Genomic DNA, 20,645 nt, shown 5'->3' with positions numbered 1-20,645 from the left:
GCTCTAGGCAGGCAGGCAGGCTTCAGTAGTTGTGGCGTGCAGGCTCAGTAGCTGTGGCTCGCGGGCTCTAGAGCGCAGGCTCAGTAGTTGTGGCACACAGGCTTGGCTGCTCCACAGCATGTGGGATCTTCCTGGACCAGGGCTCGAACCTGTGTCCCTTGCACTGGCAGGCGGATTCTTAACCACTGCACCACCAGGGAAGTCCTGCAGAAGTTCTGATGTAACTGATTCTGTGCTCCACACTCTAGGAAACAAACTTTCCTTTAAGGTACTTCGACACTTTCTAGCTTATTCTATCTAGCCTTTATTCCCAGCAGTAAATTCTGAGGATAAACACCAAACCTGGGCATCCCAAGATCCCATGAGACCAAGCCTCAGTTTCCTAGGTGAATGTTGAAAGCATACAGCAGGTACATAGGGGGCTTCTCAGGGACCGTAAAATGGCCTGTTCCCTAAAACTGTGTACATGTACACAAGAATACCATTCAATTTCAAGGGCCCCGCAAAGGCCCTAGCCAGAGTCCCAAACACAGGAATCTAGAAATTGTTGTGTTGGGAGAAGAGGCAAAATCACCCAGAACAAGAGGCACCTCACTACCCTGACCTAGCCACACACCCCATAATGGGGAGTCTTCTTGTTCCCCCAACCCCCACAGTGGGAGATGGCAATAAGGGCTGGGCGATGCACTATGCACACCTTCTGGTGTCCTGCCTCACTTCCAGGGACATGGAGGAAAAAGGATGGTGGCAGGGCCATGCCTCACACAAGGATATAGCACTGTCCTCCCCAGAGGGCCAGGTGGGGACACAGCTCACAGCGGGCTAACACTGAGAGGAGGCAGAGACCTGGACGCATCTCCCAGGGCCAGAAGTTGCATGGCCGTGAGACCTCCCGCCCCAGTGACCAGCAGCAGACCAAAAGGGCCTGGACTAGGGTGGACGCTTTCGTGGGATGACCCCTCCACCGGCCTTCCCAGTCTGGGGGCTAGAGTATTTATTTGTGTTAGTTTTTTAACATTAAATCCTCAATCTGTGTTTATGCAAAAATTTAAATGTAGAGTTTAAACCATGAAGCTCAGATGATCCTTGCTGATTTCTTTTTAAAAATAAAAGGAAGGGCTTCCCTGGTGGCGCAGTGGTTGAGAGTCCGCCTGCCGATGCAGGGGACACGGGTTCGTGCCCCGGTCTGGGAGGATCCCACATGCCGCGGAGCGGCTGGGCCCGTGAGCCATGGCCGCTGAGCCTGCGCGTCCGGAGCCTGTCCTCCGCGACGGGAGAGGCCACAACAGTGAGAGGCCCGCGTAACGCATAAAAAAAAAAAAAAATAAAAAAAAAAATAAAAGGAAAAGAAGACAAGCTACAGAGTGGAAGAAAATGTTTAAAAAGACACATCTGATAAAGGACTGTTATCCAAAATACAGAAAGAACTCCTAAAAACTCAACAATAAAGTACACCTGAAACTAACACCACATTGTAAATCAACTATACTTCAATTAAAAAGAAAAAAAAAAAAAAACTCAGTTAAAAAATGGCAAAAGACCTGAACAGATATTTTGCCAAAGAATACATACAGATAGCAAAAAAGCATATGAAAAGGTGCTCAACATCAAACATCCTTAGGGAATTGCAAATTAAAATAACAATGAAATACTACTACACACCTATTAGAATGGCCAAAATCCAAAACACTGATGACACCAAATGCTGATGAGGATGTGAAGAAACAGGAACTCACTCATTGCTGGTGGAAGTGCAAAATGGTACAGCCACTTTGGAAGGCAGTTTGCAGTTTCTTACAAACTAAACATACTTACTCTTAGCATATGATCCAGCAACAGCACTCCTTGGTATTTACCCAAAGGAGCTGAAGACACACATGGACACAAAAACCTGTACATGGATATTTATAGTGGCTTTCTTCATAACTGCCAAAACTTGGAAGCAACCAAAATGCCTTCAAAAGGTGAATGGATAAATAAACTGTGGTACATCCAGACCACGGAATATTATTCAGCAGTAAAAGAAATGAGCTATCAAGCCGCGAAAAGACAGGGAGGAACCTTAAATGCATATTATTAAGTGAAAGAAGCCAGTCTGAAAAGGCTATGTACTGCACGATTCCAACTGTATGTCATTCTAGAAGAAGTAAAACTGGAGAAGTTAAAAAATCAGTGATTACCAGGAGTTAGGGGGAGGAAGGGATGAATGGGCAGAGCACAAAGGATTTTTAAGACAGTGAAGCTATTCTGTACGACACTAAAATGGTGGATCCATTAGTCAAAACCCATAGAATGTACCACACTAAGAGTGAACCCTAATGTAAACTATGGACTTTGGGTGATAATGCTGTGTCAATATAGGTTCATCAATTGTAACTCTGATGTGGGGTGATGATAGTGGCAGAGGTGGTGTTGTGAACCTAAAGCTGCTCTAAAAAATAAATCACATTTAAAAATAAAAGGAATACAAACACACTGTAGGGAAATTCAAATGGAACAGAAAGGCACAAAGTTCATTCTCCCCTCTAATCCCCTACTCAAAGGTCGCCACTGAGCAGTTTCCAAAGTATAATTCAAGACAAAACACACACACACACATACACACAAATGTAAATGCATACATGTATGTATATACATATACAGTTTATGTATGTTCGTGTATACATATATGTATAATTTTTTTAAATACAAGGAAGAAATTTGCTTATCTGCAAACTCTCCTTGCTCCAGTGCAAAGCTAGGTTTGGGCAGGCTAAGGTGTAACCGGTCAGCCACATGCCTTCCTGGCCCACCTCCAGTACCTGGCTGCTGGGAGATGAAGGATTAGCCAGCCCTGAGCCGGTCTGAGCAGCTCCTGACCGCCATACACTGCCCATCTCTCCAGGGTCATTGCTGAGAGGCAACAACCCAGAGCAGAGCGCAAATGGGGCCCAAAGCAAGACTATTTGAGGTAGTCAGTTCCAAGAATGTTAATACGGAAAAGGTCCCCGATCAGTGACCTGGAGCCAGGCCCTCACCTCCCCAGACCTCGGGTGTGACAGGGGGCTTCACCTCTTGGGGCTCTTCCTAGTTGGATTTTAGGACTCCTGAAGGGAACACCTCTTCAGGTTTTCACCCCAATCCTAGATTTACAGACTTCCTAAATGCCTACGCTGGAAGGCAACTTGAAGATTATCTAGTTTCTAACCACCTTGGTTTTGGAGCCAAAATATGCCAGGGACACCGTTTACTTAAGTCACAAACACACGGGGAGAGGGTCCAGGGTAGAACTCAGCCTGCTGGGAGCAAAGCCTGCCTACCTTTCCCTAAGAGGGTCATACTGCAAAACCTGTGACCATTTCAACCTAGGCTGGGCTGGCTTGTTTGGTGGTCCCAACCGGTCCTGCCACTGGTGACCTAGTTTAAGACTTCCAAGGACAGTGCAATGACTGCTTTGAACTGCGGCCAGCCAAGGACATTCCTCATGGCCAGGAGGTTCCAGAAACACTCAGGTGCCTCGGCTCCCACCACCTCCCTCTCGCCATACCTACAGGGACAGGAGGAGAGAAGCCTGGCACAGCCCAAGCTCTGCCACACACAGTCCTTCAAAGTCGTGCTCAGGTCTAGCCTGGACTCCCGTCTCCAGCTCAGCCTTGCCAAGCAAAAACAGGCAGCATGATGTAGAGCTCCGTGCTTCCTGAACTGTGTTCCCCGACACCAACTTACATCTTATGAGTTGAGAATTCACCAGGTGCCCAGTTAAAAAAGAGAAAGAGAGGGCTTCCCTGGTGGCGCAGTGGTTGAGAGTCCGCCTGCCGATGCAGGGGACGCGGGTTCGTGCCCCGGTCCGGGAAGATCCCACGTGCTGCGGAGCGGCTGGGCCCATGAGCCATGGCCGCTGGGCCTGCGCGTCCGGAGCCTGTGCTCGGCAACGGGAGAGGCCACAACAGTGAGAGGCCCGCGCACCAGAAAAAAAAAAAAAGAGAGAGAAAGAGATTAGTTGTCCAAAAACTTTGGAAAACGCTGCCTACGACATCCCCTTCCGGAAAAGTGCCAATACTTAACAGGATAATAAAGGCTCTGAGAAGTCCTGTAACAAAGGTGCCTGCTTAACTTTTTCCCTCAATTTCCCAAACTTACTAGGCAATAATAATAATAGTTAACATTTATCGAATACTTATTATGTACTAGGCACTGTGTTAAGTGCTATACATGGAATAGAATTTTACAACAACTCTATAAGACAAATACTAAGATTATGATCTCTGTATTAGAGATAAGGAAACTGAGGTATGGAGAGATTATACAAGTTGCCCTAGGTTACAGCTAGTAAATGATAAGCCAGGATTCAAGCCCAAGCAGCCAGGCTCCAAGGCTCAGGACTTTTACCCCTACGCTGTACTTCCTCACATGGCCCACCAACCCCAGACGCTAGTATTTCAAAGACCAAAACTTTAAAAACACTGGTTGGTGGAATACAACAGACTTTAGGAAGCAGGACACCAGGTTTCCCCGTGATCCCGAGCATCTCACTAAAGGCAGTCTAGGGTGGTGGGAGGAGCATGAACTCTGAAGCCAGATGTGGCCCAGGCTCGAATCCCAGTTCTGCTCCCTAAGAGGTGCGTGGTCTTGGGCAGGTTATTTAACCTTTCTGGGCTTCAGTTTTCCACATCTGTTAAATGTAGATAGTAACAGTTTAACATCAAATATGTTCTCATGATATCATTTAACCTCTCATTGTATCAGTTTCCCCAACATAAAATAGCAAACAGGATTAGAGGGTCCCAGAGGACCCTGGGCCATTTGATAATACACAGGATGAGAAATGTGGGAGCAGGGAGGGCACAGGGTGGAGAGCTGGGGGTCAGAACAGTGTGAAGAAGGGCAGAGGACAGGAGCAGTAAAGTCAGCTGGTTCCTTCTCCCACACCAAGCCCAGTGCAGCAGCAGATCCTGGACGGGAATGGCTGTGTTGGATTTTCCAATCTCCACGAGGAGAAACCACCAACAGGAAACTGGCAGTGTTTTCTTTCCATCCCTGCTGCAGGCCTGGGTGCCCTGGAGGCTTGGTCCAAGCTCCAGGAAAAAAAGGGGGTGGGAGGGATGGAGGAGGAAGCACCTTTGAAAAGGCCTTTGGAAAAGAAACCTGCCCGGGAGCAGGGCCTCAGCCTGCACAAAGCTCCAGCCCTGCCCGCACCCAGGAGCCTGCTGTAAGCATGTCCACCCTGGGATGGCCCTGATAGAAACCATATTCTCTGCTCTCAGTTGCCTTTCCAGACCAGGTCGTGGGAATGCAGAAGGAGTGAGGAGGGGGCGAGGCAGGAGGGAACACTTTCATGGAAAAGTACCTGCAGGCAGACAGGGAGATTCACAGCAGGTCTCTCTACTAACTCCTCCACGGCACAGCCCTGGCAAACCTGGGTCACTCCAGCTCATCGGGAGAGACCCCTGTGGCAGGTGCCCATACCAAACAGGCTTCAGGAAGAGCCAACACTTAACCAAATGCCAACCCTGATTCAGGATTTCTGAGGACTGGAAAGCAGCCACAGAGGAAGCAGGTGAACCCAGGTATGGTGTCAGTATTTGGCTGACAACCAGGCCCAAGACATGACGGGGGCTCAGGCTGCGGTTCTTGTAGTCGCCAAGGTTCTTGTGACAGACACAGCGGCAGTGAAAGAAAAATCCCCCCACCTAAGTCCAAGGTGTGGCCAGGACCTAAGGAAATACCCCCTTCCCCTTCCCCAAATATGGAAACCGTGGTTTGTTTCTAAGTGCAGCTCAGGCTTGGGGAGGCAGGTCTGTGTCTGTCAGTTTCACCACTTCCGCGTGGGGAAGCTGCTGGCAATCACACCACCTGATCAGAAGGGGCTCCTCGGGACTAGCGGATGTAAATCAAGCACAAGCCCCAGAGCACTAGAGGCCTCCTGGCTGTCCCAGACTTACCGCTCAAGTCCCTGCATTTCCTGCAAACTCCAATCCAAGCGCTGTTCCTCCAGGATCGCCTGGGCCCACAGGGGTGCACCTCACTCCAAGCTCGGTGGCAGGTACTGTCTGCACAATGAACCCGTCAGAAGCTCAGCTGGAAAGGAACTTGGGGAGCTCCTCCTCTGAACCTCTCCCTTGTCTGGGTGGGGAAGGGGAGGCTGGGTGGCTCATCCAGGTCACACAGCCTAAGCATCACCAACACTGGGTCTCATAACATCCAACCCCAGGTCCTCTGTAGGTCCTTCTACCACCTCCAATTACTCTCTTTCCCACACTCTAAACCAGTGCCCCCATCTTTGCACAACCCACACTTCCCCATCCAGAGCTCTGTCATATGAATTTTACCCACGCCCACACAGCCTTGATAGAATCTTCTAACACTGCTGCTGGGCAACCAGGGAGAGACACAGGGTCCAATGACAATGGTTCCAATTCTAGCTCTACCACTTGCTGGCCGTTTGACCTTGGGCATGTTGCCTAACCTCTTTGAGCCTTTCTTCTTAAAACTGGGGAAAGTACATTCATCTTACTGTGTGGTGCTGAGGGTGTGATGCACTGATACACGCATATAAAGCTATCCATCATGTAGCTTATTAGCATAGAGTAGGTGCTCAGTTAATTTTAACTTACTCCCTAAGGAGCATTAGCTTGGTAGGTAGGGTCTGGGTCCTAACTTCACCACTTGCTGTGTGACATTCACAGGACAACTTAACCTCTCTGAACCTCCAAGCTGTCTGCCCACCTACCTTGAAGTTACTGTGAGGACTGAATGAAGTAAGAACAGGGAAGACCTCTGTAATGTAAGGAGAGTTTTCTCCACTCTGTGACCAATTCAGCCAGTGTTGTACCCTCCCAAGTGGTCAAAGAGGACAGGCTCTGATGTCTGGAGAGGGGAAAAAGGGTCATCAAAGATCCTAGACAGACACCCAAACTTATTCAGTGTCTACCAGGTGTCTAGCCCACACAATGAGGGTAGTACCTAACCAATTCTTACGGTCATGGGTGCTTCAAGACAATTTTGAGAAAGGGAAAGGGGAGAGGGGAGGGCTTTTCAAAGCCAACGATCAAGGCACCATCAGGTTCCTTGTAGGTCTGTCAAAAATATTCCCAACAGACAGACTGCACCTTGATCCCCCAGAACTGGTGACTATGTTGCCCTACATGACAAAGGGGCTTTGCAGATGTGATCAAGGTTACCAACCTTGAGATGAGTAGTGTATCCTAGATTATCCAGGTGGACCCATGAGTCCTTTCCTTGCTATGTTAAGGATGAAAGGAAAGGATGAGGAGAAATAAAGATGAAAAGAAAGAGATAAGAAGCTTGAGAGGGATTCCATCCATGCAGGACGGGCGCCAGGATCCAAAGAATGCAGACGGCCTCTAGAAGCTAGAAAAGACAAGGAAACAGATTGCCCTCTAGAGCTTCCAGAAAAGATATTACCCTGCCAACAAACACCAGGAGACCCGTGAGACAAAACCGTATGACAGTAAAGTAGTGTGCTAAAATGGGGCAGCCACAAACAGTAGGGCAGTTCCTCAAAAAATTACACGTACGACCTAGCAATTCCACTTCTGCATACGTACCCAAAAGAACATATTTGTACACCAGTGTTCACGGAAGTTATTATTCACAGCGGCCAAAATGTGGAAACAACCCAAATGTCCATCAACAGATGAATGGATAAGCAAAATGCAGTATATACATAACAGAAGAGTATTTGGCCTTAAAAAGGAAGGAAATTCTGACCCATGCAAGAATATGGATGAATCTTGAGGTCATTATGCTGAGTGAAATAAGCCAGTCAAAAGATAAATACGGGGCTTCCCTGGTGGCGCAGTGGTTGAGAGTCCGCCTGTTAATGCAGGGGACACGGGTTCGTGCCCCGGTCCGGGAAGATCCCACATGCCGCAGAGCGGCTGGACCCATGAGCCACAGCCGCTGAGCCTGCGCGTCCGGAGCCTGTGATCCACAACGGGAGAGGCCACAACAGTGAGAGGCTCACGTACCGCAAAAAAAAAAGATAAATACTCTGAGTCCACTTGTATGAGGCACCTGGAGTAGTCCGATTCAGAAACAGAAAGTAGAATGGTGGTGCCGAGGGCTGGGGGGAGGGGAGAGTGGAGTTGGGGGTTAGTGTTTAATGGAGACGGAGTTTCAGTTTGGGAAGATGAAAAGTTCTGGAGATGGATGGTGGTGACGGTAACACAATAATATGAATGTACTTAATGCCACCAAACAGCAGACCGAAAAATGGTTAAAATGGTATTAAAAAAAAAGCTGTGTGTTTTAAGCCACTAAATATGGATAAATTGCTATAGCAGCAATAGAAAACAAGTACATACAGTGACCACTGCTTCTCTCCTTCCCTCCAGATCTTTCCATGGTGTCCTCTTTGAAAAGCCTCTCTTTGTATAAGAGATCAGTGCACAAGTCTACCTCAGTCAGCAAGAGAAGCAATAAACCAAGACCACAGAAAAAACCATTCCACCAAGAAGGGAGGGACCAGGTGCTCACGTCTCCTACATGTCTGGGAATAAGAGCTCACTCAGTAAAGCTTTGCTTGCTTGTATTATTATCAGTCAACAAAGTCACCGTGGTTAGACCCAGGGCTTGTGAGTGGGTTCCCTATGCCTGGCCAGGCACACCCAGCCAGCAATGCAAATGCTCTTGGGAGGGGAAAGGTGGGCAGTGTGATGTTCGGGTTGGTGGGGCAATCAAATCACACCCAGCTATTTGTAATGAGGTGGACGGACCTAGAGTCTGTCATACAGAGTGAAGTAAGTCAGAAGGAGAAAAACAAATACCGTATGCTAACACATATATGTGGAATCTAAGAAAGAAAAAATGTCAAGAAGAGCCTAGGGGTAAGACAGGAATAAAGACAGACCTACTAGAGCATGGACTTGAGGATATGGGGAGGGGGAAGGGTAAGCTGTGACAGAGCAAGAGAGAGTCATGGACATATATACACTACCAAACGTAAGGTAGATAGCTAGTGGGAAGCAGCCCCATAGCACAGGGAGATCAGTTCAGTGCTTTGTGACCACCTGGAGGGGTGGGATGGGGAGGGTGGGTGGGAGGGAGACGCAAGAGGGAGGAGATATGGGAACATGTGTATATGTATGGCTGATTCACTTTGTTGTAAAGCAGAAACTAACACACCATTGTAAAGCAATTACACCCCAATAAAGATGTTTTAAAAAAAAAAAAAAAATCACACCCAGCCAGCCAAAACCAAGCAACTGGGACACCAGAGATCATTCTGCCCTAGAGATGACTCAGTTCATTCCCACCCACCCCACCCCGGCTCCTATTTCACAAGTGGAGAAACTGACAACCAGAGAGTAGAAGTGACAGGCCAAGGTGACACAGCAAGATCCTCCCAGGGCTGGCTCAGGACCCGCCCACTTCCTGCTCCCAAGCCAAGGGCCCACTGTCCAAAAGGCAGGACCCAAGCCAATTGCTGAGTTTTCACAGCATCTTTAGAGGGAGGTTCAGGTTTTGTTGAGCCTGAAGCCTATATAATTTTAGGGGCCCTTTTAAGACCCTGGATGCAGAACACTTTCTTGCAAATTCTACAAAACTATATGACTTTGTGAATTCACTTGCAGGGCCTCTCCCACAGCCTTGCAAAGGCCACACGCAAGTGACTGGGGGGGTGGGGAGGCTTCAACCTGAAGGTTAAGTTTCATTAGCTTAACACTAGTTCCACCTCTGGGCTCAGAGAGGCACCCAGTGCTGGGCTAGACTTCCCTGAGCACAGGAGGAAAAAACAAAAGTTCTGGCCTGCACCAGGCTTTCCCTCTAGCTGGGGAGATAAACACAAAAGAGCAATCACAGGAAAATACCCACAAAATGTTTAAGAGCCACTCCCAGGCAGAATGGAGATTAAGCCTGAGAATCAGGAAAGGGCTCTGAGAGCAGAGAGGAGGAGGGAGGAGAGGTGGGAGGCATGGTGTCTAGGAAAGCGGCTTCTCTCTGATGGATGGGCCTTGGCGAACCCAAGGCTCCCCTGGGCATCTCTCCCTCATCTGTTAAATGAGTGAGCCCGCAAGGGATCCGTGGTTGTCAATTTGTGCTTGCCCAGGACCTGGGGCTCCCTGGAGGTTTTGTAGTTCACAAACATTTATTTTGCTGTGGGGAGGGGAGAGGTGAGGCCACAAAAGAGACTCTCCAACTTAAATTTTGTTTTAAATGGAAAAACAGGAAACCTGGCAACAAGGGTCCTACATTCCCACGTGGTGGCACACAGCTAGGGCTGCAGCAGCTGCCCCTTCATCCAGGATGCCTGTCTGTTTCGGCTGCCCACTGTCCCCACCAGGGCAGTCCCTGCAGGTACCGGTATTTGTAATGAAAGGAACAGATGTTCATCCAGGGCCCTGCCAGGCAAGAGGTGGGGAGAGGGGTGGCGCACAAGACTAAAGACCTAAAGGCAGCAGGGAGTCCCTGGGCCTCTACAGTCCTGGGGCCTGTTCAAATGCCTTTGGAAAGGCCCAGTCCCTTCAAACCTAGAAGACCTGACAGAGTATATACTCCAGCTCCTGGAAGCCCCAGGAAATCTCTCCTTCAAATAGCACTTATCAAGGGCTGCTCTTCTAATGGTGACCAAGTCCCCAGCCAGTCTTATTCAGCTGGAAGCTGAAAAGAAATCCCCGTCAGAATCTACAGATCACCCTGGAGGAGAAGATGCTCTTTCAGATCTCAGGTGGGGCTGATCACTGTGCAGGTGGGATGCTAAAGCCTGCCAACCCGCCCTGGGCTGTGCCATGGCCAGAAAATGGAAGGTCCCTGGAGGTCTCTGTGTGATGGAAAGAATGCAGGAAATGCATGTCTGTAGCTCAGTCAAGCCAATACCTCAGCACTTTCCATCTTCAGAACTTCTGCTCAAACAGTCCCTCTACCTGGTCTGTCCTCCTATCTCCTTTGTGCCTTCCTTAAGCCTAAGTCAATTCCGGCTTTCCTTTTAGCCAGATGGAGCCCCGCTTCTTTCAGGAAGCCCACCTGATCTCTCCACCCACAACGATGATCTCCCCTTCTGGAACTTAACAGCACTTGGCCTAAAATGTTTTCTATGTCTTCTTAGTGCTCTAATAATACTCCCCCTTTTCCGGTACCTATGACAGGTATTAATACATATATTACCTCATTATGTATCACCTCATTAACCTTTGAAATGATCCTGCAAGAGAGGTATTATCACCTCAAGGGAACTAAGGCTCAGGGATAATTCTTGACAAGCAAGGATCACACACCAGACTAGTGCCCGAGCCAGAATTACTTTTTCTAGGCCTCCCAGTGAGAAAGTCAGTGCCCGGGCTATAGGACAGGCCTCTCCTCCCCTCGTCCACTGGCCAGTATGGGGCAGGGCACAGCAAGGTCCCTGACACACACCAACAGGACACCAGTGTACCCTGATTCATCTCTTTCACACCCTGGTGGCACCTGTCCCAATGACCTCTTCAGTCAGAGCTTCTGGTACAGAGGCTCCAGGAATTCTGGGGGCAGAAAGGACTGATCTAAGACATTCCCTCTCTCCCTCCCACGACAAGGTAGAACCTCAAGTTATGTGAGAGGGCGTATGAACATCCCCGACTCTGCTGGGGCACTGCCTCACCTCTGAGGTGTGGGTCACAGATGCCATCAGGCCCCAGGAGCAAGCCAGGGAGCCCCAGGGCCGCATTCCACCAGCCCTGACCGTCCTTTCCCAGGCACTGAACAAAAAGCCCATAGAAAGTGCTGTTAAACATTCAACTCCTCACTCACACCCATGAATTAGGAATAGCTGGAGCCCATGTCAATCATTAGCCAGACAGTGCCTCAGACTCTGCCCTCCGAGGGCTGGCACCTGGGGAGGCCCAGCCTGGAGAAGCTCTGGGCAAAGCAGGCTGGAGAGTGGCCACGGACCAGTGTCCAGGCCTGACCAAGGGGTTGAACTTGAGCAAGCAGGCTCAGAAAGACAGCTCTTAGAAATAAAGCCAGGCCTTCCCTGGTGGTGCAGTGGTTAAGAATCCGCCTGCCAATGCAGGGGACATGGGTTTGAGCCCTGGTCCGGGAAGATCCCACATGCCGCGGAGCAACAAAGCCCGTGTGCCACAACTACTGAGCCTGAGCTCTAGATCCCGCAAGTCACAACTACTGAGCCCACGTGCCACAACTACTGAAGCCTGTGCGCACCTAGAGCCCGTGCTCTGCAACAAGAGAAGCCACTGCAGTGGGAAGCCCGCGCACTGCAACGAGGAGTAGCCCCCACTCGCCGCAACTAGATAAAGCCCGCGCGCAAAAACGAAGATCCAATGCAGCCCAAAATAATAAATAAATTTAAAAAATACATAAAAATTATTTTATACTTTTATTTTTATTTATTTATTTATTTTTTTTTTTTTGCGGTACGCGGACCTCTCACTGTTGTGGCCTCTCCCGTTGCAGAGCACAGGCTCCGGACGCGCAGGCTCAGCGGCCATGGCTCACGGGCCCAGCCGCTCCGCGGCATGTGGGATCTTCCCGGACCGGGGCACGAACCCGTGTCCCCTGCATCAGCTGGCGGACTCTCAACCACTGCGCCACCAGGGAAGCCCCATAAAAATTATTTTAAAAAAATAAAAATAATAAAGCCAATTCCCAGTGCGCTGGCATTTGGATTACACACGAATCCTACAATATCAGGGCTGGAAGGGGGGCCTTCAGGAGTTTCTTTGACTCAACCAGCTTGTTTTACTGAGGTGGGAGCCGAGGCCTAGAGAGCAAGGCCTGCCTCGGCTCTCAGGATCGGCTGGGACAGGACAAAGACTCAAGTCATGTTTCTCGACCTCCCTGCCGATGCATCGCGGCCCAGGCTGGCTCTCCGCCACTCACGCTTCTGGGCGCCATTCCACCTTCCTGGGCTGGAGAATGGACTTGGAAATGTAAAGGCTACCCTGGGAAAGACAGAATGAGAAAATGACTCTGCTGCCTCCTAATAAAGCCCCATATCATCAAGCCACAGAGAAAGCATCCTCTGCCCAGGGGAGGCCTCTGTGACATTGCTTCTCTCCAGGTTCACCCCCATGAGTTAACAAAAGCAGAGAGCAGGGGTTGGCAGCCTCTTGTTTTGATCTCTCCAGGGTATCAGGAGCCGCGCTGACCAACAGCCCAACTCAGTTCAGGGTTCAAATGGCCTCTGTCCCCAAGCTCTCCCGGAAATAGACAATGATGTGTCACACCTGGAGTTGATGAAGGTAAGTCGGGAGAAGGAAGCACAGTTAAGACTCTCTCCATCCCAAAGCTGGGTCTTGGAGGGACACCCGCCCCCGCATCCCGAGGGCCCTCTAAGATCAGGAGGTGACTCCAAGTGGCAGAACGAATGGCTGCCAGACCTGACTATTGGGAATGGCCTGGAAGCAGCGAGACCCTCAGAGCATGAGCAAAGTAGCAGCAGCAACTTGCCCTCAGGATCGGGGCTGCCGCCCCCTGCACCGCCTGCTGGCTTGCCCCTGTCACAAGATACCATTCCTACTTCCTAACCCGAGGAAGGCTGGCTTAGCCAGTGGCAAAACCGACAAGCACAGGAGTAGTTTCAGACTGAGGACACCAGTGGGTGGTGTTCCAGAAACTTCAGTCGTCACCCACCTCAACCATCTGCCCCCTCTTGCTTCCATGACAGAACACTACCTGCAGCCTGGCACATGGCAGCCCCAAATAAGGACTATGTTTCCAAGCCTCCCTGGCAGCAAGGCAGGGCCCTGTCAGGGAGTCAGCTGTCCTGGGCCTTGCAGGTAAGGGAAGCACCCAGAGCAACACTGCCCAAGTGTGGTCCCCAGACTGGTCGAATCAGCACAACCTGGGTGCCTGTCATAAAGGAAATTTCTCGGGCCTCACCACAGACCCCCTAAATCAGAACCTTTAGGGGTGGGGCCCAGGAATCCATGTTTTAACAAACCTTGCCAGTTATTCTTAAACATGCTCAAGGTTGTAAACCAAAGCCCTGAAGAATGCTGGGAGCAAATTTTCATAAGGAGCCTCGTGCCTGGACAACCTCATGAAACAGACACTTATTAACTCTGGACTCCAATTTCTGGAGATAGAGAAACTCCTCTCTTAAATCATGGCCAAACCTGAATCCTAATGCAAGTGGGTGGGGAAGAGGAAGGAAGAGGAATGATGAGAAACTTAACCCAGACAGCAGAAATCAGGAAAGAAACAACATCCAAGTATAGTAAATAATAAACAGAAAACAAGACACAAGAAATAAAATCAAGACTATCTGGTATGCAAACAGTCTGAATTCTCTACCGAAGACAGAAATGACCAAATTCGGTTTGTTGCTATTATCACTGCCTTCCGCCATGTCCCTGAACCCCAGTCACGTGCTGATTACAAGAGAAACACTTTTTTTTTTAAACGAGAAAGAAAAGTTTAAAATTAAGGCAAAGACATACTAGGTAAACACAAAGACAAACCAGAAGTGGAAATATTAATATTAAAAACATGTTGAGGACTTTCCAATAATCCTGCCTCTGCAAACTGAGGGTTTTTTCCAACCATTTCTCAGCCATGTGGAAACACAAGACTTGGAAAACTACGCCCTAGGAATCCATGGTACAACAGGGCTTAGGCCATTCTAGTCCCTTGAAATAGTTTATGTGACTTAAAACACAAGCATAGAAACGAGTGTAAAACTTGTGGCCCAAGTCTTTATACCTGACATTTGGCCCTGGGACATTTTTGTGTACTGTTTTGTCATATCCCTTGGGGAACAGAGAAAGTACGCCTTGCCGCTTCAGATGAGGAAGGAAATGTAATTGCGAGTCACAGCCGTCCACCTCCTTGGACCTAAGGGATGGGGGGGAACAAAACACAAAGGCAGAGGAGTGGTACTCAGGCCCATCCCTGGGTGTTGCAGACAGATCTCCTTTTATCCATCCCTCCTAAAACCTGGCTATCATGGGGGCCACTGGGACAGGCAAGGAGGGGGAGCTCACAGTAATCCTGACTCAGAAGCAAGCGGGGGCAGTCTGATTACTACCTACTCTGCGTGAGTCTGAGTGGAAACTAAAGGATGCAGCTTACCCCCTCCCTGACTGACGCCTGCCTCCAAATTTCTGAGGCTTTCACTTACTGTCCTATAAAATGCACTTAGTTACTAATTTTAGGACTGTAAAGAAGAAGGGATTCTCCCAGATTCTTGGCGATATATGCTCCTAAAAAAGTTAATACAGATTTTAAGGCCAAAGGCCAAAAGCATTGAATAAGCAAAAGACAAAAGGTACAATCCACAAAGGTAAGCTTGATAAACCTGTATACACCAAACATGCATGCCAAATTCATAAATCCAAGACAAATATAAGTTGAGCTTGACTCAAAAAAAAGATTCAATAAGCAGGGATGCAGAGGGCAACCTCAAGATCACAGATGTATCTGAAGTCTGTATCCCACAGAGAGTACACGTCCATGAAACCTTTTCACATTGATTGTGTAGCTGGCCACAAAGAAAATCTTAATACAGTCCAACAAGAGATTTTGCTGAGCACATTCACTCAATAAAACTAGCAGTCAACATTAAAATATGACCATACCCCCCACAAAACTTACTCAAAAATTCAGGACGTTGCCTTCTAAAAAATTCTTGGATCAAAACTGATCTACAGAGTACTAGAAAGCAATGGAAAGGTGAGCATTTCATACAAAGGCCCATTGGCTAGAGTTGTACTCAGAGGAAAACGCTGAGCTTTATATACTTTTTTAATTAAAATAAAACACTAAAAATAAATGAACCAATTTAGATGTTAAAAGTAGAGCAACAGGGCTTCCCTGGTGGCGCAGTGGTTGGGGGTCTGCCTGCCGATGTGGGGCACGCAGGTTCGTGCCTCGGTCCGGGAGGATCCCACATGCCGCGGAGTGGCTGGGCCCGTGAGCCATGGCCGCTGAGCCTGCGCGTCCGGAGCCTGTGCTCCGCAGCGGAAGAGGCCACAACAGTGAGAGGCCCGCGTACCACACAAAAAAATAATAAAAATAAATAAATAAATAAAATAGAAGTAGAGCAACAAAATAAGCCAGAAGTAAAAAGAAATGAGTAACAATAAAGGTTGAAATGAATGACCAACAAACAGAAAAAAAAAGTAGGAATAAAAAAAGTTATCTACAAATAATTTCCAAATTATATGACATATATTTTATGAGATATATATATATCTCCAGCATATCCAATTAGAATCCTATTCTTAAAATCTAATGAAGACATTCTACCTCACAAGGCCTGTAATCTGTCCCTGATTTAGAAAACTTAATATCATAAAAATGTGAACTCTTCCTTATAAATAAAACATTCAGTGACATTCCAAACAGGATTTTATAGATTGTTTACTCCAACACCATTTCAAACTATAAAAACAGTCAACAGTCTCCATACCCAGCAATGGGGGAAAGGTTGAATAAATTATTTTACATCTGTACTACAGAACAGGCAGGGGACAACCTAGGGCGGGTAGGGGTGGCCTCTGCTTTTGTGCTCCCAGCACAGGGCTAGGCAAACAGTGGATACTCACTAACACTGAGTTCAATAGAAATATCCCTTGTCACCCGCTTCCTAAAATAGCCGTGACCTTTTAGGTGGACACAGCAAGCTGATGTCTGCTATCACCAGCCCCCCACATACACACCCTTTTCCCCTAGGGATGCCACTCCCCAGGCTTAATCTGCCATATACTCCCTCTGGCTCCCTGTTATCAGCCTCTGAGTTTCTCCTTGTCCCTCACACTGTCCTCTAAGCCAGTCTCTCCCCAGCTACAGGTGTAAGAGGCTGGGGGCTCCTGACTTCCCTCTCATTTTCAGGAGTGATCCCTCCCCCTTTTTTCCTGCTAAGGCAGTGGGACCTTCAGGAGCACAAGCCCCTGGAAGACTAGACAGTCAGAGATCACAGAACCAGGAGTCAGCTACCTGCCATCTATCTGTCCACTCCACCCCCAGCGTCAAGACTCCTCACAGGCACACAACGAAGATATCAACACTGCCATTACCACCCCCCAACTGATCTCAAACCCCTTTTGCAAACATCACCTCACCAGACTGTGCAAACAACCACGTGAGGCAGGCATTTTACCACCCAGAACTCTGGGACTCTGTGTGGCTATGTGGCTTGTCCCAGGATACCAAGCACGGATGAGAACTCTGTCTCCTCACCCCTCCATTGGCCTCACCTGTTACTTTCTCACATCAGGAGCAAAGCCAGCTGTGGTTCAAGTCACTGTACATGCTGCACTGTCAGGATTCTCCCAAACACAAACCACCACGTGAAATCAGACCTTTATTTCATGGGGTACCCGGGCTCAGGGTCAGTAGGCTTAATACGGTACGGTTTCAGGGTTATTAGAAAGCGCCATGAATTTCACAACTCCTTTTAAAAGTGCAAATTCCCAACAAGGAAACTTTGGTGTCTTCATTTCCCCTAAGAGCTTTTCTATTTAGGTAGCCCTCAGATTCCTGATGTTCTGCAGGCAATGGGCTCACAGGGTGCTGAGGAGAAAAACTCAGAGAAACCTGAGTCTGTTTGCTTGGCTGTGATTGTAAAATACACCTATACACAGAATCTTCCTCCAGTGGTCCCCATGGGGCAAGTATCAGGGACTTGCTTCAGGCTTAGCGGGAGGGAAAAGACGGCAGCTGAGAAGAGGAAGGAGCAGGAAGGAAGGGGAGCTCCACAAAGACCCTGGGTCCTCTGAACATCCAGCACTCGGCACAGATTTCATTTCTACATTCACCTGCCCACACAGGGTTTCCCCTCCCCGCCCAAGTGAATTCCCAAGAAAAACCCACACTCACCTATTCTGGCTCAATTCTCACTCCTACCACCTCAAACTACCCATCCTCCCAAAATCACGTGGCCAAGGCATCACTAATGGATCTTAGGTGCAGCAATCCAGGATGAGTCTTGACTACCATCCTTGCCCTGGAGACATAAAGGAGTCCAAAGCGACTCCCACTTGGCCTCTCAGCCAGTTCCTAGGCTCACCTCTCAGTCTGGACTCACTTCCATCTCACTCTCCCAAGTTGTTGGGTTTTCTTGGCCTATCCAAATTCAGCTTCCAAAGTCAAACATTTTAAGAACAGGGAAACCTTACTTCCCTGGCCTGCCTCTTTCACTTAGCTAATATCTACTGAGTACCGACATTCGGCAAGGTCCCTTCTGGATGCTGTGAGACCAAGAGACGAGTGAGAAATACCCCCCACCCTCCAGACACAGAGGACGGGGCAGAGAGAAGACTTGTGGCCATATAATTATTACTCCAAGGCGAGTTTTGAGAAGTGATGCCAAAGGAGTGGAGGAGGGCTGCATGGGCTCACAGCATGTCTTGTCCCTTCCTGCTCCAGGCACCTGGATGGCTCCCAGGAGGGTGGTGAATAACACGCAGAACTGGGAGAAGGAGGGCAGAACAGCATGAGCTAAGACAGAGGAACAAGTCAGAAGGAGAGTAATTCAACTCGGCCCTTCAGGGCACGAAGGAAGTGATAGCTATTGTTATTATTACTGTTGACTCTTCCAGATGATTACTCATGCGCCAGGCCCTGCTGTAAGCTTTATGTCTATCCTGGGACACAGGGGTATGGTGCACCAGTCACCACCTGTTCAGATCAGTGCCTGAGCTGTATGGTTGTTAAGTATATTAACTCATTTAATCCTCACCATAACCCTGTGAGGTAGGTATTATTACTACCCCTCACTTTAAAGATGAGGAAATGAAGGCATAGAGACCAGTAAGAGGTGAGATTCGGGAGGGATGCAGAAGCCCAAGGTAGTGAGAACCCCACGCCAGGGCAACACATAGCCCTGGCACCTCACCTGGCCTCTCCTGGCAGGGAACACCCGGTAGCATGAAGAGTGCCTTGAGGGAAGGGGCCCTGTTAATCCTCCTGGAATCCCCAACAACTGACTGAAACAAGGAAGGAATGGAGGAGTATAATGAGAGCCAGTCCGGGGTGGGGGGGGGAGCAAGATAGCACACCCTACCTGTCCAGTTCCTGGACTCAGCCTGGCACTGCCCTGTAAACTTTTGTCCCTGCCGTGGGGCAGGGCAGAGGCTCACCCCTCACAGAGCCACTCCATGCCCAGGTCAAAGCAGCAGGGAGCAAAGTGACGGCAGGGAGGGAAGGCAGAGCGGCGGGCTACCACAGATCCCCCAGGTCTGTCCTAAAACACCCAATCTCCGAAGAAAGGTCACTGATTAGAGGGGCAGGGACAGAAATGTGCCAGGCAAACTGTTCCCAGCTTGGGCTAGAACTGTCTAGCTTAGCTTCTCCGCAAAGTCTCAAGCTGATGAACTGCACAACTCTCCTTTAGGCCAACAGATGCGTTTCTACCTTTTTAAATCTTCAGGGGACTGGGTGGAGCCCAGCGGGAGGTAAAAGTCAAGAATCCCTCCCTGAAACTGTAGCTCAAGGTTGAAATGGAGGAAAGGCAGCGAAGGTAAACACACAGGTGAACACAGCACCTGGGATAGATCCCGCATTCTCTCAGAGTGCCTTGCAAATCAACTCCAACTAGCAGCTCCCAGGAATTTCCGTCTTTCCAGTTCCGGAGGAAAGTTCCTGAAGGCAGCCTCCTCTGCTAGCTCTCCTCAACATAAGCCCTTCCCAGAAGGGTACACACACTCCCGAGAACTCAACGGGGTCAGAGGGGCCGTGGCCACCGGCCATCCCCACACCAGCCAGTCGCCTTCTTGTCGCAGGTTCACCCGGTCCCAATCCGGCCCAGGCCCTGAGCCCCGGACTCCGGCGGAGCAGCACAATCACGTGGCCCTGGCCACTGTGGGCCCCGCCTGTGCACCCCCCACCCCACAGGGAGGGCTCCCCGCCGTTGACCGAGCTGGGCAGCCAGGCCGACTCAGCCCGTCCGGGACCAGCCCGACACCTGCCCCCTTACGGTTACACGCCGTGTAACCAGGAAGCCGCAGGGCCGGACCGGGAAGGGGCGAGGAACAGTCCGGGGCCTTCCGGCGGGGGCCGCGTAACCCTGCCACCGCCCCGTCCCTTGCCCCCAGCAGGCCGGGGAACCCTCACTCACCTAGCCACTGGCCACCGGGGTGGGGGACCGCGAGGGGCGAACGGGGACGCGGGCAGCAGCGGCTCTCTCTGCGGGCGTCCCAGACGCGGCACTTCGGACCAGCCTCGAGTTATGTCCCACTCCCGCTCTCGGGGCTCGCTGGGCACTCGGGACCCGCGAGCTGCTCATCAGTCAGGGAGAGTCTGAAGGAGGAACCGTTGGGCGGAAAACTCCCCTATCCCGCCTCCCCAACGCGCCCCGGGGCGGAGCCGCGTGCGCCAGGGCTGGGCGGGCCCTAGGGGCGTGGTCTGCGCTCGGCCCCGCCCCCAGGTTAGGGCGGTCCTGGGCCCGCAGGCTGCGAGCATCCTCCCCGAGCAGGGGAAGGAAGCTAAAGGGCCTTCTGTCGCGGGAGGAGGATACAGCAGGCGCCTGGAGGTAGGCGAGGAGCCAGTTCTCCCCACCGCCTCCCGCGACCGGTCCTGCCCTGCGCCGCACTCGTGGGGAGGGGATTTACCCAAGCCCCCTCCAGCCCAGTGTACCTTACTTAGTGACTGTGTACATTAAAAAGGTGACCCTCTCTACGTTAAAAAGGTGACATAACAGTATGGAAATGGAGATGGGGGTGGGAGAGTAGCTTTGTAGTGCAGAAACCGCGACCACCTACCTTAGC

General features: G+C 50.0%; 1 protein-coding gene across 3 annotated transcripts in view; it reads right to left on the bottom strand.

Annotated features, from left to right (window-relative positions):
• The window catches only part of ANXA11 (annexin A11), a 42,467-nt gene extending 22,237 nt beyond the window's left edge, over positions 1-20,230 (bottom strand). Inside the window, exons 1-2 of one of the 3 annotated variants that reach the window (XM_032608496.1) lie at positions 19,997-20,210; positions 18,776-18,866 (exon numbers count right to left, since the gene is read on the bottom strand). In XM_032608496.1, the coding sequence (XP_032464387.1) occupies positions 18,776-18,809 (34 nt within the window). In that variant the 5' untranslated portion in view covers positions 18,810-18,866; positions 19,997-20,210. Of the gene's footprint in view, positions 1-18,775; positions 18,867-19,996 lie in introns of all 3 variants that reach the window. The other 2 variants (XM_032608497.1, XM_032608498.1) reach the window with 2 other exon arrangements.
• Positions 20,231-20,645: the final 415 nt, after the last annotated feature.

Source organism: Phocoena sinus, chromosome 16 (assembly GCF_008692025.1).
Source record: "Phocoena sinus isolate mPhoSin1 chromosome 16, mPhoSin1.pri, whole genome shotgun sequence".
NCBI classification, from domain to species: domain Eukaryota; kingdom Metazoa; phylum Chordata; class Mammalia; order Artiodactyla; family Phocoenidae; genus Phocoena; species Phocoena sinus.
The sequence above is the reverse complement of the archived record's forward strand: the minus strand, read 5'-3'. Positions and strand labels throughout refer to the sequence as shown.